Raw genomic sequence first — 13,916 nt, 5'->3', positions numbered from 1 at the left:
CCAATAAATACAACTGATTTTGGATAGCCTGGGAGAGTGGGAATAAAGCGATCAAGGGCCCAAGACACACAGATGCCTTCCTGCAAGAGGCACGGCTCAAGGGTGACTCTGCTAATCCAGGTTACGGAGGGCAGAGAAAAGCAAAACAGAGCCGTGCCAGAAGGAGCTTAAAAGAGCAGTCATGTGGACTTCCGGGAAGATGGCAACCGAGAAAAGCGGGGCTTAAGAGCCTGCTAACAACCAATCTCCATTACCACAAAACCAGCGCCTTTCATAGCCAGAAAACACCATCACCAGAAAAACAAAAAAACCACCAGGCTCCAGAGAGAAAGCGGACTGAGAACAGAGCTCAGGGCCACAGAGGAGACACACGCGCCCGAGGACGCTGCAGCAGCGCCATACTGCTGGCGGCAGCGGCGAACTCAACGAACGGCTACAGCAAGCCGAGGTGAGCCACTGCGGAACAGCCAGGCGGGATCTTTCGGCGCAGACAGCATTTAAAGCTCCCAGTGGCTGAGCTCAGCACACACTGCAGGGATTCAGAGTGGAAATCAAAACCAGAGAAGAAAAAATACGCCAGCCTCACTGCCGAGGGCGTGGCAGCGGCGCCATATTGCCACCGGGCGGTGGCAGCAGCAGTGAATTCACCGAGTCCAGTACAGCTACATCTGCGTACTCAAGAACAGTGAGTCAAATTGCGGGCCACAGAGGAGAAATCCCAGTATTGTGCCTCCTGGGACTTGACCCAGTGAGGGAGTGGTGGTGGCAGAGATATCACACCATAGGAGAACGTGCAACCTGGCACCCCCCCCCCCATAGTTTAAAGCAGCCTCTATCGACTCCCTGGGTCAGAGACTCTGTGATACAACCCAGTAAAGGAGTAGTGGGGTCTGAGATAATACAGACTCGAGATCCAGAGCATCTTAAGTGAAGCCATAGTGACCCAAGGGAAGAACCCAGAGAAGGCACAAACCTCCGAAATCATGGGAAAGAGGAATAACACTGGAGTAATGAATGCGCAAAACCCCACAACATCAGAACCCGATAAAACTGAAAATCAGAGATTTCTAGAAGATCAAATCAGGAAAATAACTGTAGAAATAATAGAGGTGCTTCGAAAAGAACTCAGAGAGAGCCAAAAAGAGATAAAGGATGCAATTAATGAAGTAAAGGCCTCAATTCAAAGCACAAACAACCGATTAGACCACATGGAGAACAGAATCTCGCTTTAGAAGATGAGCAATCCAAAAATGAACGCATAGTTTCTAATCTAGAAAAAAATATCCAACAGCAGGAATCTGACATTGAAGAAATATGGGCCCATCTTAAGAGAGCTAACCTAAGAATAACTGGAATAGAGGAGGGAAAAGAAAGTGATACCAAAGGGATCAACAATCTCTTCAAGGAAGTAATAACAGAAAATTTTCCAAATATAGAGCAAGAGGTTGATACACAGATCCAGGAAACTTATAGAACTCCCTTTAGACAGGATCGGAGAAGAGGATCCCCACGCCACATAATTGTCAAAATGACCAATGTGGAAGCCAAGCAGAGAATCTTAAAGGCAACAAAAACAAAGGGCCAAGTGACATTCAGAGGCAAGCCAATTAGAATCACTCCAGACTTCCCAAACCAAGTCATGAGAGCCAGAAGGGCTTGGAGTAACATATTCCAAACTCTGAAAGAAAACAACTTCCAGCCAAAAATTTCCTACCCAGCAAAACTTTCTATCAAATTAGATGGAGAAATAAGAAGCTTCCATGACAAACAGAAACTGAAGGAATTTATGTCTTCAAAACCAGCACTAGAGAAAATACTCAAAGAGATTAACTACAAAGAAGAAATAGGTAACACACACCAGAACCAGAGAAACAAGAGTTTCCATCCAACAGACAACTAAGATTGGTTATCTGTGGAGATTCATTATTTATGTTAGTCTTTTACCTATCTCTAAATTGTATTGTTTGCCTTTATTGTTGTTAATTTTTAGGATTTCTAGTTGGAATATTAATATACCTTCAGATATAGCATTTGGAAATATTTTATCCAATTCTATTAGTAACTTTTAACTCTGTTTACATTGTCTTTGGATATACAATATTTTCTTTTATTTTTTAGGGAGTTTGTATATTCTTCTGTTGCCTGTGCCATTGAAATCATATCCAAGAAATCACTGCCAATTTCAATGTTGTGAGGTTTTATGACCCAGATTGTCTTCTAAAAGTTTATAGTCTTAAGATTTATATTTAGGTCTTTTATCTATTTTGAGTTAATACTTGTATGTGGGATTAGGTAAGGGTCCAATTTTATTCTTTTCCATGTAATTATTATTTTTCAACAATATTTAGTTAAAAGATTATTATTTTCCCCACCAGATGTTCGTGGAAACCTTGTCAAAAATAACTTGACAATATAGGGAAGAATTTAGCTCTAGGCTTGTATTTAACTCCAATGGTCTATATATCTGCCTTTAGAACAGTACTACACTGTTTCAATTATTGTAGCTTTATATGGTTTGAAATCAGAAAATATATATCTGCTAGCTTTGTTCTTTTTCAAGATCGTTTTGGGTATCTAGAATTCATATTCCATATTAGGATAGATTTTTTTCTGAAAAATAAATATATAAATTTATGATAGTTTCACCTAAAAAAACAGAAAAAAATATGCTCTGGTAAGAAAGAAAGCAAAAAGAAATATTGAAATGTTATCTTTAAATCATCAAAAGCTTGGTATCAGACAAATGAAACTGTTATGTGAGATTATCATTTTTAATTTTGGATAAATTGCTATAATACTAGATGTCAACCACTAAGCCAAGCATGGGAAGGAGGGATGGGGAGAGAATGGGGTGGGGATCGGGTGGGGGCTGACTGGGCAATGTGTGCATGTATGTCTACAAAAGTTTGTATCCCACTATGATGTATGAATACAGTGCACCAATAAAATAAAATTTTAAAAAAAAAATTTAAAAAAAAAAGAGCAGTCATGTGACAAAGACGGCGTGTGTTCATCAGTCGTACCTGCGGGTGATCTTCATGGTATAGCCGAGGCAGCAGCCTCACCATGATGCACACGATGCCCGGGTGTGCGATGGCAGCCTCGCCTTCATCCATCCTGCAGAGAGAGGGAGAGCTGTAGTCAGACAAGAGCCCATCTAGTCTTTCCTCTATTTCATGGAATTTTCTGGCTCAAGACAGATCAGGACACACATTCTTGGTTTATCACTTAATTTCCTTCAGTTGGTCCATCTGAGTCTAAATTTCCCCAATAGGGGTTATGATACCATACTTTCCTCCTAGAGACATAGAAAAATGCCTCTGTGCTCCAAGGCACAGTGCCTGAAAGAGGGCTGATGCTCAACGAAAGTTAGCTCCTTGGTCCTCTTCCCATCTCTCCAGATGATGTGAGCTCTCATTATATGTTAAACATGCACACACATACACACACGTATGAGTTTCTGGATCCTTGTACAGTGCTATAAGCATACTCTGAACTGTTCTACCCACTGAATGATTTAAAAAAAAGCCCTGTTGGAACTCAGGTGTCAGCTCCCTAACTTAGTGGTAGTGGAGCACTCTTGAAGCACCATGGAACTGGCAATGACTTTCCTGGGGCCTCCTGCCTCCACCCGTCCCTGTTATAGATGTACAGGAAGCCTAAAACCCAGAAGTGTGCAAAACATGTAGAGCTGCAAGAGAGCCCTCTTGTCTAAGGAGTGAGAAAGGAGGCTACTGTAGGCCACAGGACATGGAGGAATCCCCTGGGATTTTCTTGGGTTTCTCCATACTCTGCTACCCCAGCCTCTGGGAAATTCCCACAGCAGTCACTAAAATGGAAGCAGCGTCTGGACAGGCTCTACAGCTGTCAGGGAGGAGGAGGCTTCTCTGTTAGACAATCTATGGTCATGAGAGGGCGGATGACTCTCCATTAATCTCACCCTGTCCCCTTCTCTGTGCTTTGCACTGGAGACAGATGCCTGTGGGGAAAAGAGCTGAAAACTAAGTCCTCAGCTTTCTAGACAGAGGAGAAGGAAGGGAACCCCTGGGAACCAGAAAGTATTAGGAAGAGGAGGAAGAGGGAGGCCAAATAAAGTGTGGCCACTGAATTATGGATTCACCTCTGTGCTAGCTGTGATCACACATGTGTGCATCTCACTGTAACTAGGGTAAGCCACCATTCAGGACTGGCTACTGCACACAGCAAGTGCCAGCACACAAAATCACCTCACAAAGTCCTTGAAAATCTGATGCTGGAGCCTCATTGCACAGAAGGTGGGTAGAGGCTTGTGGCCTCAACAGAACCAGTCAATTGTCTGCTAAAACAAATGACCAGTATTCTCCATAAGGTGCTATAACATTCAAAATGTCCAGGATATAACTTAAAATTGCTCAACACAAAATGAACCAGGGAGATCTCAGGATTTCACTTGGAAAAAGACAACCAACAAATTCCAGTGCTGAGATGCCAAACACTGGAATTTCCAGACAAAATATTTAAATTAGTCATTATTAAACAAAGAAGTAAGAATGGGCAGTCATTATAAGTCCAAGAAGTAAGAATGGGCACTTTTTAAAAGGATAAAAGACAGAAAGTCAGTAAAAAAAAAAAAAAAAAAAACAGAAGCCATAAAAAATCAATAAATATAAAAACTGATGAACACAACAACCAATTTTCTTAATTCACTAAAATGAGAATCATAAAAGAATAAATAAGGCCATCTGGGAAGATGGAGAACTAGAAAAGCATCGTTTACGAGTCCTGCTAACACTCGATCTCTATTGCCACAAAAATCAGTGCTTTACATAGTCAGAAAACACAATCCACAGAGAAATAAAAACTGTAAATACAAGGGACAAAGAAAAAGAAGACTAGAGGAACAACCAGAGCCCAGAAAAGAAAGCAGCCCACATTGCAGCGGAGGGAGCCATGCCAGCATCATCTTGCATCACAGCACCAGGCTCCAGAGAGAAAAGGTAAACAAGGAGCTGAAGTGAACAGCTGTGGATCATTTAGGTATAATTTAGCAGTTCTTTCAGTGCAAAGAATGTCTAAAACTTCCAGCAGCCAAGCTCATCACACCCTCCAGGGATTCAGAATGGAGCTCAAAACCAGAAAAGAAATATGCCAGCTTCACAGCCAAGGGCGTGGCAGCGGCGCCATATTGCCACCAGCTGCGGTGAGTTCACCACACCCGCGACAGCTCCAGATCAGTGTGCACAACAACTGTAAGTGAAATTGTGGCTCCTAAAGGAGAAATCTCAGCACTGCACCCCCAGGGACTTGCACAGCTTTGATAATTTCCCTGAGATTTTTTAGCCCAACCCAGTGAAGGAGTAGCGGTAGCAGAGATACCACACCCTAGTCACAGCTCCCCGTGGAAAGAGCTAACCCCAATACTCCTCAAACTATTTCATGAAATAAAAAAAAAATGGAACTCTCCTAAATACATTCTATGAAGCCAAGATCACAATAATACCAAAACGGAATAAAGACCATTCAAGGAAGGCATACTACAGGCCTATATCTTTGATGAATTTGGATGCAAAACTGCTAAAGAAAATACTAGCAATACACATTCAAAAACACATAAAGAAAATCATACATCATGATCAGGTAGGATTCATCCCAGGGATGCAAGACTGGTTCAACATACGAAAATCAATCCATGTAATTCATCATATAAACAGAACCAAAAACAAAAATCACATGATCATTTCAATAGATACTGCAAAAGCACTTGATAAAATCCAACATCCATTTATGATAAAAGCACTGCAGAGAATTGAAATAGAAGGAACATATCTCAACATCATAAAGGTAATCTACAATAAGCCCACAGCCAACATTATATTGAATGGGGAAAAACTTCAAGATTTCCCCCTAAAAATAGGAACACGACAAGGATGTCCATTATTACCACTTCTCTTCAATATACTTCTTGAGACCCTAGCCAGAGCAATAAGGCAAGAAAAGGAAATCACAGGAGTTCAGATAGGAAAAGAAGAACTCACACTTCCACTATTTGCAGATGACATGATACTATTCCTAGAAGACCCAACAAACTCAACCAAAAGGCTTATAGAACTGATCAATAAATTCAGCAGTTTGAATACAAAATAAATCTTAAAAAGTCAGAAGCTTCTCTGTACACCAACCATAAATCCATTGAAAAAAGAAATTCAGAAAACACTTCCACTCAGGATCTCCTACAAAAAAATAAAATACTTAGAAATAAACTTAACCAAGTAGGTAAAAGATCTCTACAAAGAAACTTAGAAAACATTGAAAAAAGAAATCAAAGAAGATCTTGGAAGATGGAAATATCTGCCATGCTCATGGATTGGCAGAATAAATATCATTAAAATGGCCATCCTTCCAAAAGTGATCTACAGATTCAATGCAATGCCCATTCAACTACCAAGGTCATTCCTCACAGAATAAGAAAAATCAGTCCTTAAATTTATTTGGTATAACAAAAAGCCCAGATTAGCCAAAGTAGTTCTCATCAACAAAACAATGCAGGAGGAATCACAATACCTGACTTTAAACTATACTACAAAGCCACTGTAATAAAAACAGCATGGTACTGACACAAAAATAGATACATAGACCAATAGAGCAGAATAGAAGACCCAGAAACAAGTCCACACACTTTCACCCAATTGATTTTTGACAATGGGGCCAAAAACATACACTGGAAAATAGATAGCCTCTTCAACGAATGGTGTTGGCAAAACTGGTTAACCATATGCAGAAAATTAGAAATGAATCCCACTTTCTCACCATGCACAAGAGTCAATTCAAGATGAATCAAAGACTTCAAAATTAGACCAGAGACCTTGAGGCTCCTTGAAGAGGGCATAGGTCCAACACTGCAACACATAGGCACAGATAAAAACTTTCTCAACAAGACCCTAAAGGCACAACAAACTAAAAGGCGAATCAATACATGGGATTGCATGAAATTGAAGAGCTTCTATTCAGCAAAGGAAACTGTCAAGAACCTCAATCGAGAGCCAACAGAATGGGAGAAGATTTTTACCACCTACACCTCCAATAAAGGACTAATATCTAGAATATACAGAGAACTCAAGAAACTCAACACTAAAAAAAAACAAATAATCCAATAAATAAATGGGTAAATGAAGTAAATAGACACTTCATGAAAGAAGAAATTTAAATGGCCAATAAATGCATGAAAAAATGCTCAACATCATTGGCAATCAGAGAGATGCAAATCAAAACTACCCTGAGATTTCACCTTCCCCCAACTAGAATGGCAATCATTCAAAACACAAACAGCAACAAATGCTGGCAAGGATATGGAGAAGTGGGAACTCTAAAACAATGTTGGTGGGATTGCAAATTAGTGCAACCACTTTGGAAAACAGTATGGAAAATCCTCAGAAGAATGGGAACAAATCTACCATTCGATTCAGCAATACCACTTCTGGGTATCTACCAAAAAGGAAGGAAACCAAACTACCGAACTAATGCATGTGTATCTATGTTCATAGCTGCACAATTCACCATTGCCAAACTATGGAACCAGCCATTACAAAACTGTGGGATATGTACACAATGGAATTTTACTCAGCCATTAAAAAAAAAAACAACTGCAGTATTTACAGGGAAATGGATGGATCTTGAGGACTTTATGCTAAGCAATATTAGTCAGTCACAAAAAGTAAGGAATCAGATGCTTTCTCTAATATGTGAAAGCTAACATGAAAGGGGTCATAGAAGGAACTCCAGGTGAAAAAGGAGATCCTATAGAGGAGCAAATAAGGCAAACTAACTGTGGGGATGGGAGGAGGGGAGAAGGAAACTCTTCAAAGTACACAATGTAGTAATTCATATCATAGTCAACCACTAAGCCAAGCATGAGAGGGAGGGAAGGGGAGAGAGTGGAGTGGGGACTGGGAGGGGGCTGGCTGGGTGATGTGTGCCTTTATGTCTACACAAGTTTTTTGCTTCATCATGATGTATAAATACAATGCACCAATTAAAAAAAATTTTTAAATAAAGTCAGCCTGAACAAAGTAGCCAGAGTCAGCAATCCAGCAAGGTTCTGTTTCAAAATAAAAACAACAACAAAAAAGGGCTTTCAAAAAAAATAATTTAAAAACACATTAACATATGTGTCATGTTGCTGAAAAAGTGTTTCCAAGAAATTTATAGGATGAAATGGTTGTATTGCAAAAGGAAAAAGGTCTCAAAATGCCTAAGATTCCACTTTATATACTACTTTTAAAAAGAAAAAAATAAACTCAAAGCAAGTGTAAGAAATGCAATAAAAAGAAGCAAAACCCAATGAAATTAAAAACTGAAAACAATAGGGAAAATAAAAGTTTAAAAAATGTGTTATTTGAAAACATTTTAAAAGAGAATCACTAGCTGAGCTAAGAAAAAAAAAGAAAGAAGGAAAAAGGAGAAGACATGAATGATCACTATGAGAAGTGAAAAGGGAAATCCTGGGATAGACAGACCCCATACACATTAGAAGGGAAATGAGAAACACTGCCAATCACTGTGCACACATGTCTTTGATGACTCGGATGAAGTGGACCAACTCCTTCACAGCCACAGCTACCGAGACTCAAGCAAAAAAAAACTAGATAGCCTGAATTACTCATAGCTATTACAAAAACTGAATAATTAGTTAAATCTTTCTACAAAAAAAAATCTAGGACCAGTGTTTTCATTAGTAAAATCGACAAAGGAGAAATAACTCAAATTCTTATACCATCAAAAACTACAGGAAGAAAAAATGTCCCAATTCATTTTATGAGGTCAGAATTATCCTGATTTCAAAAACAGAAAAGATAGTACTAGAAAGCTGTATTCCAATATCACTAATGAATATAAGTATGAAAGTCTTTAACACAATATTAGCAAATCAAAGCAGGTCATATAAAAAATAAATAAGGTACTATGTCTAAAGTGGCTTATCCCACAAACTCAAGGCAAATTTTATATTCAATAATCACTCAATGTAATCCACTGAATTAATAAACTAAAGAATAAAAATCACATGATCATATCATTTAATGTGGAGAAAGCATTTGAATGATTCAACATCTGTTCAACAGTAAAAAAAACTGTCGGTAAATTAGGAGTCGCTCATAAGCTAATAATGAGCCTCTACAAAACAACTCATAGCTATTATTATATTTGATGGCAAAAGACTGAAATGTGGTTGTTCCTAAGATTAAAAACAAAGCACAGAGACCCCACCTCTTCATTCTTATCCAACATAATAATAGAAAACATAGATTAGAAACTGTCACCATTCACAGATAATGTGATTATTCATAAAAATATCCAAAGGAATTTATTTTTAAAGAATAAAGTAAACTAAAGAACTAATAATTTAATTTAGCAAGATCTCAGAACACATAAAAATTTAGTTTAAAATGTAGCTCATATATAAAAAATTAATTATATCCCTATATACTAGAAATAAAAACTTAGAAAATAAGAATTTTAGATAATATTTAGAATAGTGCTCAAAAAAGAATAAACACTAAGGTAAAAATCTAAGAAAACATGTGAATACTTTAGACTTTGATGAAATAAATCAAAGACCTAAACAAACAGAAACACTAAGTTTGCCTACTGGAAGATTCAACCTAGTTAAATTGTTAATGCAATTTGGACAAAAATCCCAGCAGAATATTTTGTAGATAAGGCAAGCTGATCATTAATATTTATATGGTACTAGAATAGCCAAAGGCAAAGAAACTAAAGTTGTCAAAGCAAATTTAAAAAGGAAGAATAAATTTGAAGGACTCACATTTTTTATCTGATGACTTATAATAAAGCAACAGCAACCAAGACAGAATAGATGAAGGGCTCGGTGCAAAGATGAACGGAATAGACGAGGGTGAAGAAAAAGATCAACACTAAAATGGTCAAGTAACTTTTACACAGAGATACAGAAACAATTCAGTGAAAAAATGATTTTATATTCTAATATATATTAAATATGTTTAATATATTTAAATATGTTAAATATATTATACATATATTAAATATATTATACATATATATAATCACAGTGATGCTAGGGATTGATGCAAGGCCTTGTGCATGCTAGGTGAACACTACTATTGAACTACATCTCCAGCCTGATAATATTTTCAAGAAAGGGAATTAGGAAAATTGGATATACATATGCAACAATAATTATCATATCATCATAATTATCATCATCTCAACCTAACCTTATTCCTTCTGCAAAAAGTAACTCAAAATGTATGACAGACCCAAAAACCTTATAGAAGAAAACAGGAAAAAAAAATCTTCATGTCCTTGAGTTAAACAAAAAATAATCTTACATATAACAAAAGCAAGATCCATAAAAGATAAGAAAAATGATGAAAAAATGTCATCAAAATTTTTAAATTTTTGAGAGATCTTATCTTGAAAAGATAAAATATAGACAGAGAAAAGGTACTGCACTTATACAATAGGGTGCTACTCAGCAATAAAAGCCCGTGAACTATTGATAATGCCCAACACAGTTGAATCTCAATGACCTCATGAGGAGTAAAAGAAGCCAGTCTGAAGAGATTACACATGTGCATTTCCTTTTATGTGTTTTTTCTAGAAAAGACAAAGCTGTAGGGAAAAATTATTGGTTTCCAGAGGTTGGAATGGAGGAAAGGTTTGACTATGTTGAACAATATTTGAAAGCTATTTGAGACGATGAGATTGTTCTGTGCCTTCAATGTAGCATGGTCACATGATTTCACATGAATAAAAACCCATAGAACGCCAGGCGTGGTGGCGCACACTTGTAATCCCTGCGCTTGGGAGGCAGAGACAAGAGGATCGCGCAGGTTCGAAGCCAGCTGCGCACACGCTGGCATAGGAGACCCTGTTTCCAAATAAAAATGTAAAAATAGGTCTGGGAGTGTAGCCCGGAGGTAGAAGGGCTTCCAGGAACCCCAGTACCACCAAAAAAAAAAAAAAAAAAAAAACCATAGAACTTTATGAAAAATCTGGGCATGGTGGTGCATGCCTAAATACCAGTACTTGGGAGGCTGAGACATGAAGATTGCAGGTTCGAGGCTAACCTCAGCTACTTAGTAAGACTCTCAGTAACTTAGGAAGTCCCTGTTTCAAAATACAGAATAAAAAGAGATATGGATATATCTCAAAAGTATAATACTCCTGGGTTCAATCCCTAGTACCCAAACAAAAAAGTAGCCAATCAAATTCAACAATAAATGCAATAGGAACAAGCTGGTTATAGAGGAATTAAGATTAGCAAACCAATTAATTTACCAACTCATCCAATGAAACAATATTGTACTATTAACTTGGAATGATTATCTTGGAAGGTAGAGATTGCACATCCATCCCTCTTACCACCAAGCCCCAGTACTGAAGTCTAGTACATGGAGGCTGTTTGGATAAAAATACATGATGTCTTTCAGAGGACAATTTATTGTAATATTAGTTTGTGTCCTGTCTTTGCTGCTCTGAAAGCAAGGCACCAGCTATTGCTGCTGTGTTCTTTCATTTCCCTCTCATCTGAAAGAAGCAGAAATGTTTTTTGTGGAATTCTATTTTACACATATAAAAGTAAAAGGTTTTGTGCAAGTCTGAGTCTATTGGGGGTGCGGAATGTGGAAGAGGGATTGTCTTTTTCAGAGGGAGGGGCAGCAGCTGAGAGAACAGGAAGAGCCCCAGACTAGGATTGCACGCTGTGATTTGTGCCCCACTATTTTTTTTTTTTTTTTTTTTGGTGGTACTGGAGTTCCTGGAAACTCTTACTACCTCCGAGTTACACTCCCAGACCTATTTTTATACTTTTTTATTTGGAAACAGGGTCTCTTAAGCCAGCACAGCTGGCTTCGAACCTGCACGATCCTCCTGTCTCTGCCTCCCAAGGGCGGGGATTAAAAGCCTGCACCACCACGCCAGGCTGTCCCACAATTTAAAGGACCTGGCTTCATCCCCCTCTCCCCCTACCCTGACAGTGCCTGGGGAGATAGATCTCAGGGCAGGGGCTGCTTGACACCCTAGGGAGGCCAGGCCCAAGCACTACAGCCCCCAGGGGCAGAGATGATCCCAAAGTGCCTTGGTTTCCAGGCACTGAGTCACCCTTGCTGGTCCTCATATGAATCAACAGCTTCTTCCAACCCTGCCCTGACTCACATTGAATTTTCTGCCAGCTTCCAGGAGCGGGGGACCTGGAGTCAGAGCCAAAGTGATTTGAAGAAAAGTCACATGACACTTCCTCACACCCAATCTGTAACCACTGTTCTGCCTACTGCACCTGTGTAGAGTGTTTGGGCAGAAATGAACAGGGGAAGGAGCTACAGTGGAGACCCAGGGCTGGAGGCAGTGAGCTCTACCTCTCCTCTGTGTCTGGCCACCTGAGGGTGCCTTGGAGGTCACTGGCAGCTTCTCCTTGCCGAACATCCATAACTGGCTCCTGCCCGGCCCTCAGGGACTCCTGCAGGTCCCTGCGCAGGTGGAGGGTGCCACTGGCCATGCTGTCCAGGAAGCTGAGGACCTGGAGGCAGCTCTGCACCCGGGCTGGGAATGGGCAGCTGGAGGAGAAGGCGGCACTCAGCAGATCAGCAAGTGGCTGGGCCTTGATGTCAGACCAAGAGCGCTGAGGGGAGTCCCCTTCCTCTGCAGCCCCAAAGCAGCCCAGCAAACAGAGGTCCTCGGCCAGCTTCTCAAAGAGCCCATTCCTTTTGAAGAAGTCACTGTTGACAGGGTCCAGGTGCAGCGCCGCAGAAACAACACAGAGGGTGTGTGCCACCAGCTCCAAGGTCTGCCTGGGGGACACCACCCCCCATGTCTGCAGTGGGGGGTCCTGGAGAGACCCCTCCAGGTCAGAGAGCAAGGACAGCATCCCGTTGAACCCACTGGAGACTCGGAACGCAGCACGGCCCTTCGAGGTGTCCAGGATCCGAAGCAGAGACTGAAACACCAAGCAGATAAAAAGAGGTAAGCTACAGGAGCAGTTAACACACAGCTCCCACAGGTCCTTGCCAAAGCATCCTGGGGCTCCACCCTGCTGGGCGCCTTCAGAAGCCATGCGGGTCATTCAAAGGATAATTCTCAAATATGGGGACATCAAATTTGTTCCTCTTATTTTTGGCTTTAGGTGCTTTGCTCAAAGGGATGCCCTTAAAACCTGTACTTATAGAGTTGATCCAAATGTCCTGCATCTTGACTTAAGATCAGCGTCTCTCTCCAGAAAGCTGCTTCAGACCTCTAGCTGACACTTCCCAGGCGCGGTGGTCACACAGCCCCCTTGAATTCTTCAACCAAAACTCTTTTTGTTGTTCTTGTTGTTACTGTGGATTCAACTCAGGGGCATCCTACCTACAAGCAATACCCCCAGACCTTTTTTTTTTTAACATTTTGAAACAGGATCTAAGTTGCTAAGGGTCTCACAAAGCTTCGGAGACTGGCTTCCAACCTATGAGACTTCTGCCTCAACCTCCCAAATACTGGCTTTACAGGCCTACCACCACACCTGGCTCCAATCAGAACTCCTATCACACTACTGCTGTTGCTTGAAAATGGCCTCAGTAGACAGGCACAGTGGCATACGCCTGTAATCCCAGCAATTGGAAGACTGAGATAGGAGAATCATAGATTTGAGACCAGCCTCAAAAATTTAGTGAGACTCTCTGCTACTTAACAAGATACTATTTCAAGATAAAAAGGGCTAGAGATGTAGCTGAGAGGTAGAAGGTCCCTGGATTTAATCTCCAGCATGAAAAGAAAAGGGAAGAGCTTCAGCTCTCTACCTGTCTCGGGCTCCATGAAATCAGGAACCACAGGAGGTGTATTCACTCCTGTGGAACATGAGCACAAGCTTAATGACACCCCTGTGCACATGGGATGAACCATTTCTTCCACTGTACAGGAGACCCACA

The 13,916-nt window shown here is 40.2% G+C and overlaps 1 protein-coding gene across 1 annotated transcript in view; it reads right to left on the bottom strand.

The window, feature by feature from the left end:
- The window catches only part of WDFY4 (WDFY family member 4), a gene marked incomplete at both ends in the record, with an annotated part of 274,912 nt that overhangs the window by 213,850 nt on the left and 47,146 nt on the right, over window positions 1-13,916 (bottom strand). The window contains 2 exons of the mRNA XM_080694795.1: window positions 3,024-3,117; window positions 12,372-12,949. Coding sequence (XP_080550921.1) covers window positions 3,024-3,117; window positions 12,372-12,949 — 672 coding nt within the window. The remainder of the gene's footprint in view (window positions 1-3,023; window positions 3,118-12,371; window positions 12,950-13,916) is intronic.

The sequence above is a fragment of the Muscardinus avellanarius genome (genome assembly GCF_963383645.1).
Source record: "Muscardinus avellanarius genome assembly, chromosome: 4".
NCBI classification, from domain to species: Eukaryota; Metazoa; Chordata; class Mammalia; order Rodentia; family Gliridae; genus Muscardinus; species Muscardinus avellanarius.
Note: the sequence above shows the minus strand (reverse complement) of the source record. Positions and strands in the feature narration are given on the sequence as shown.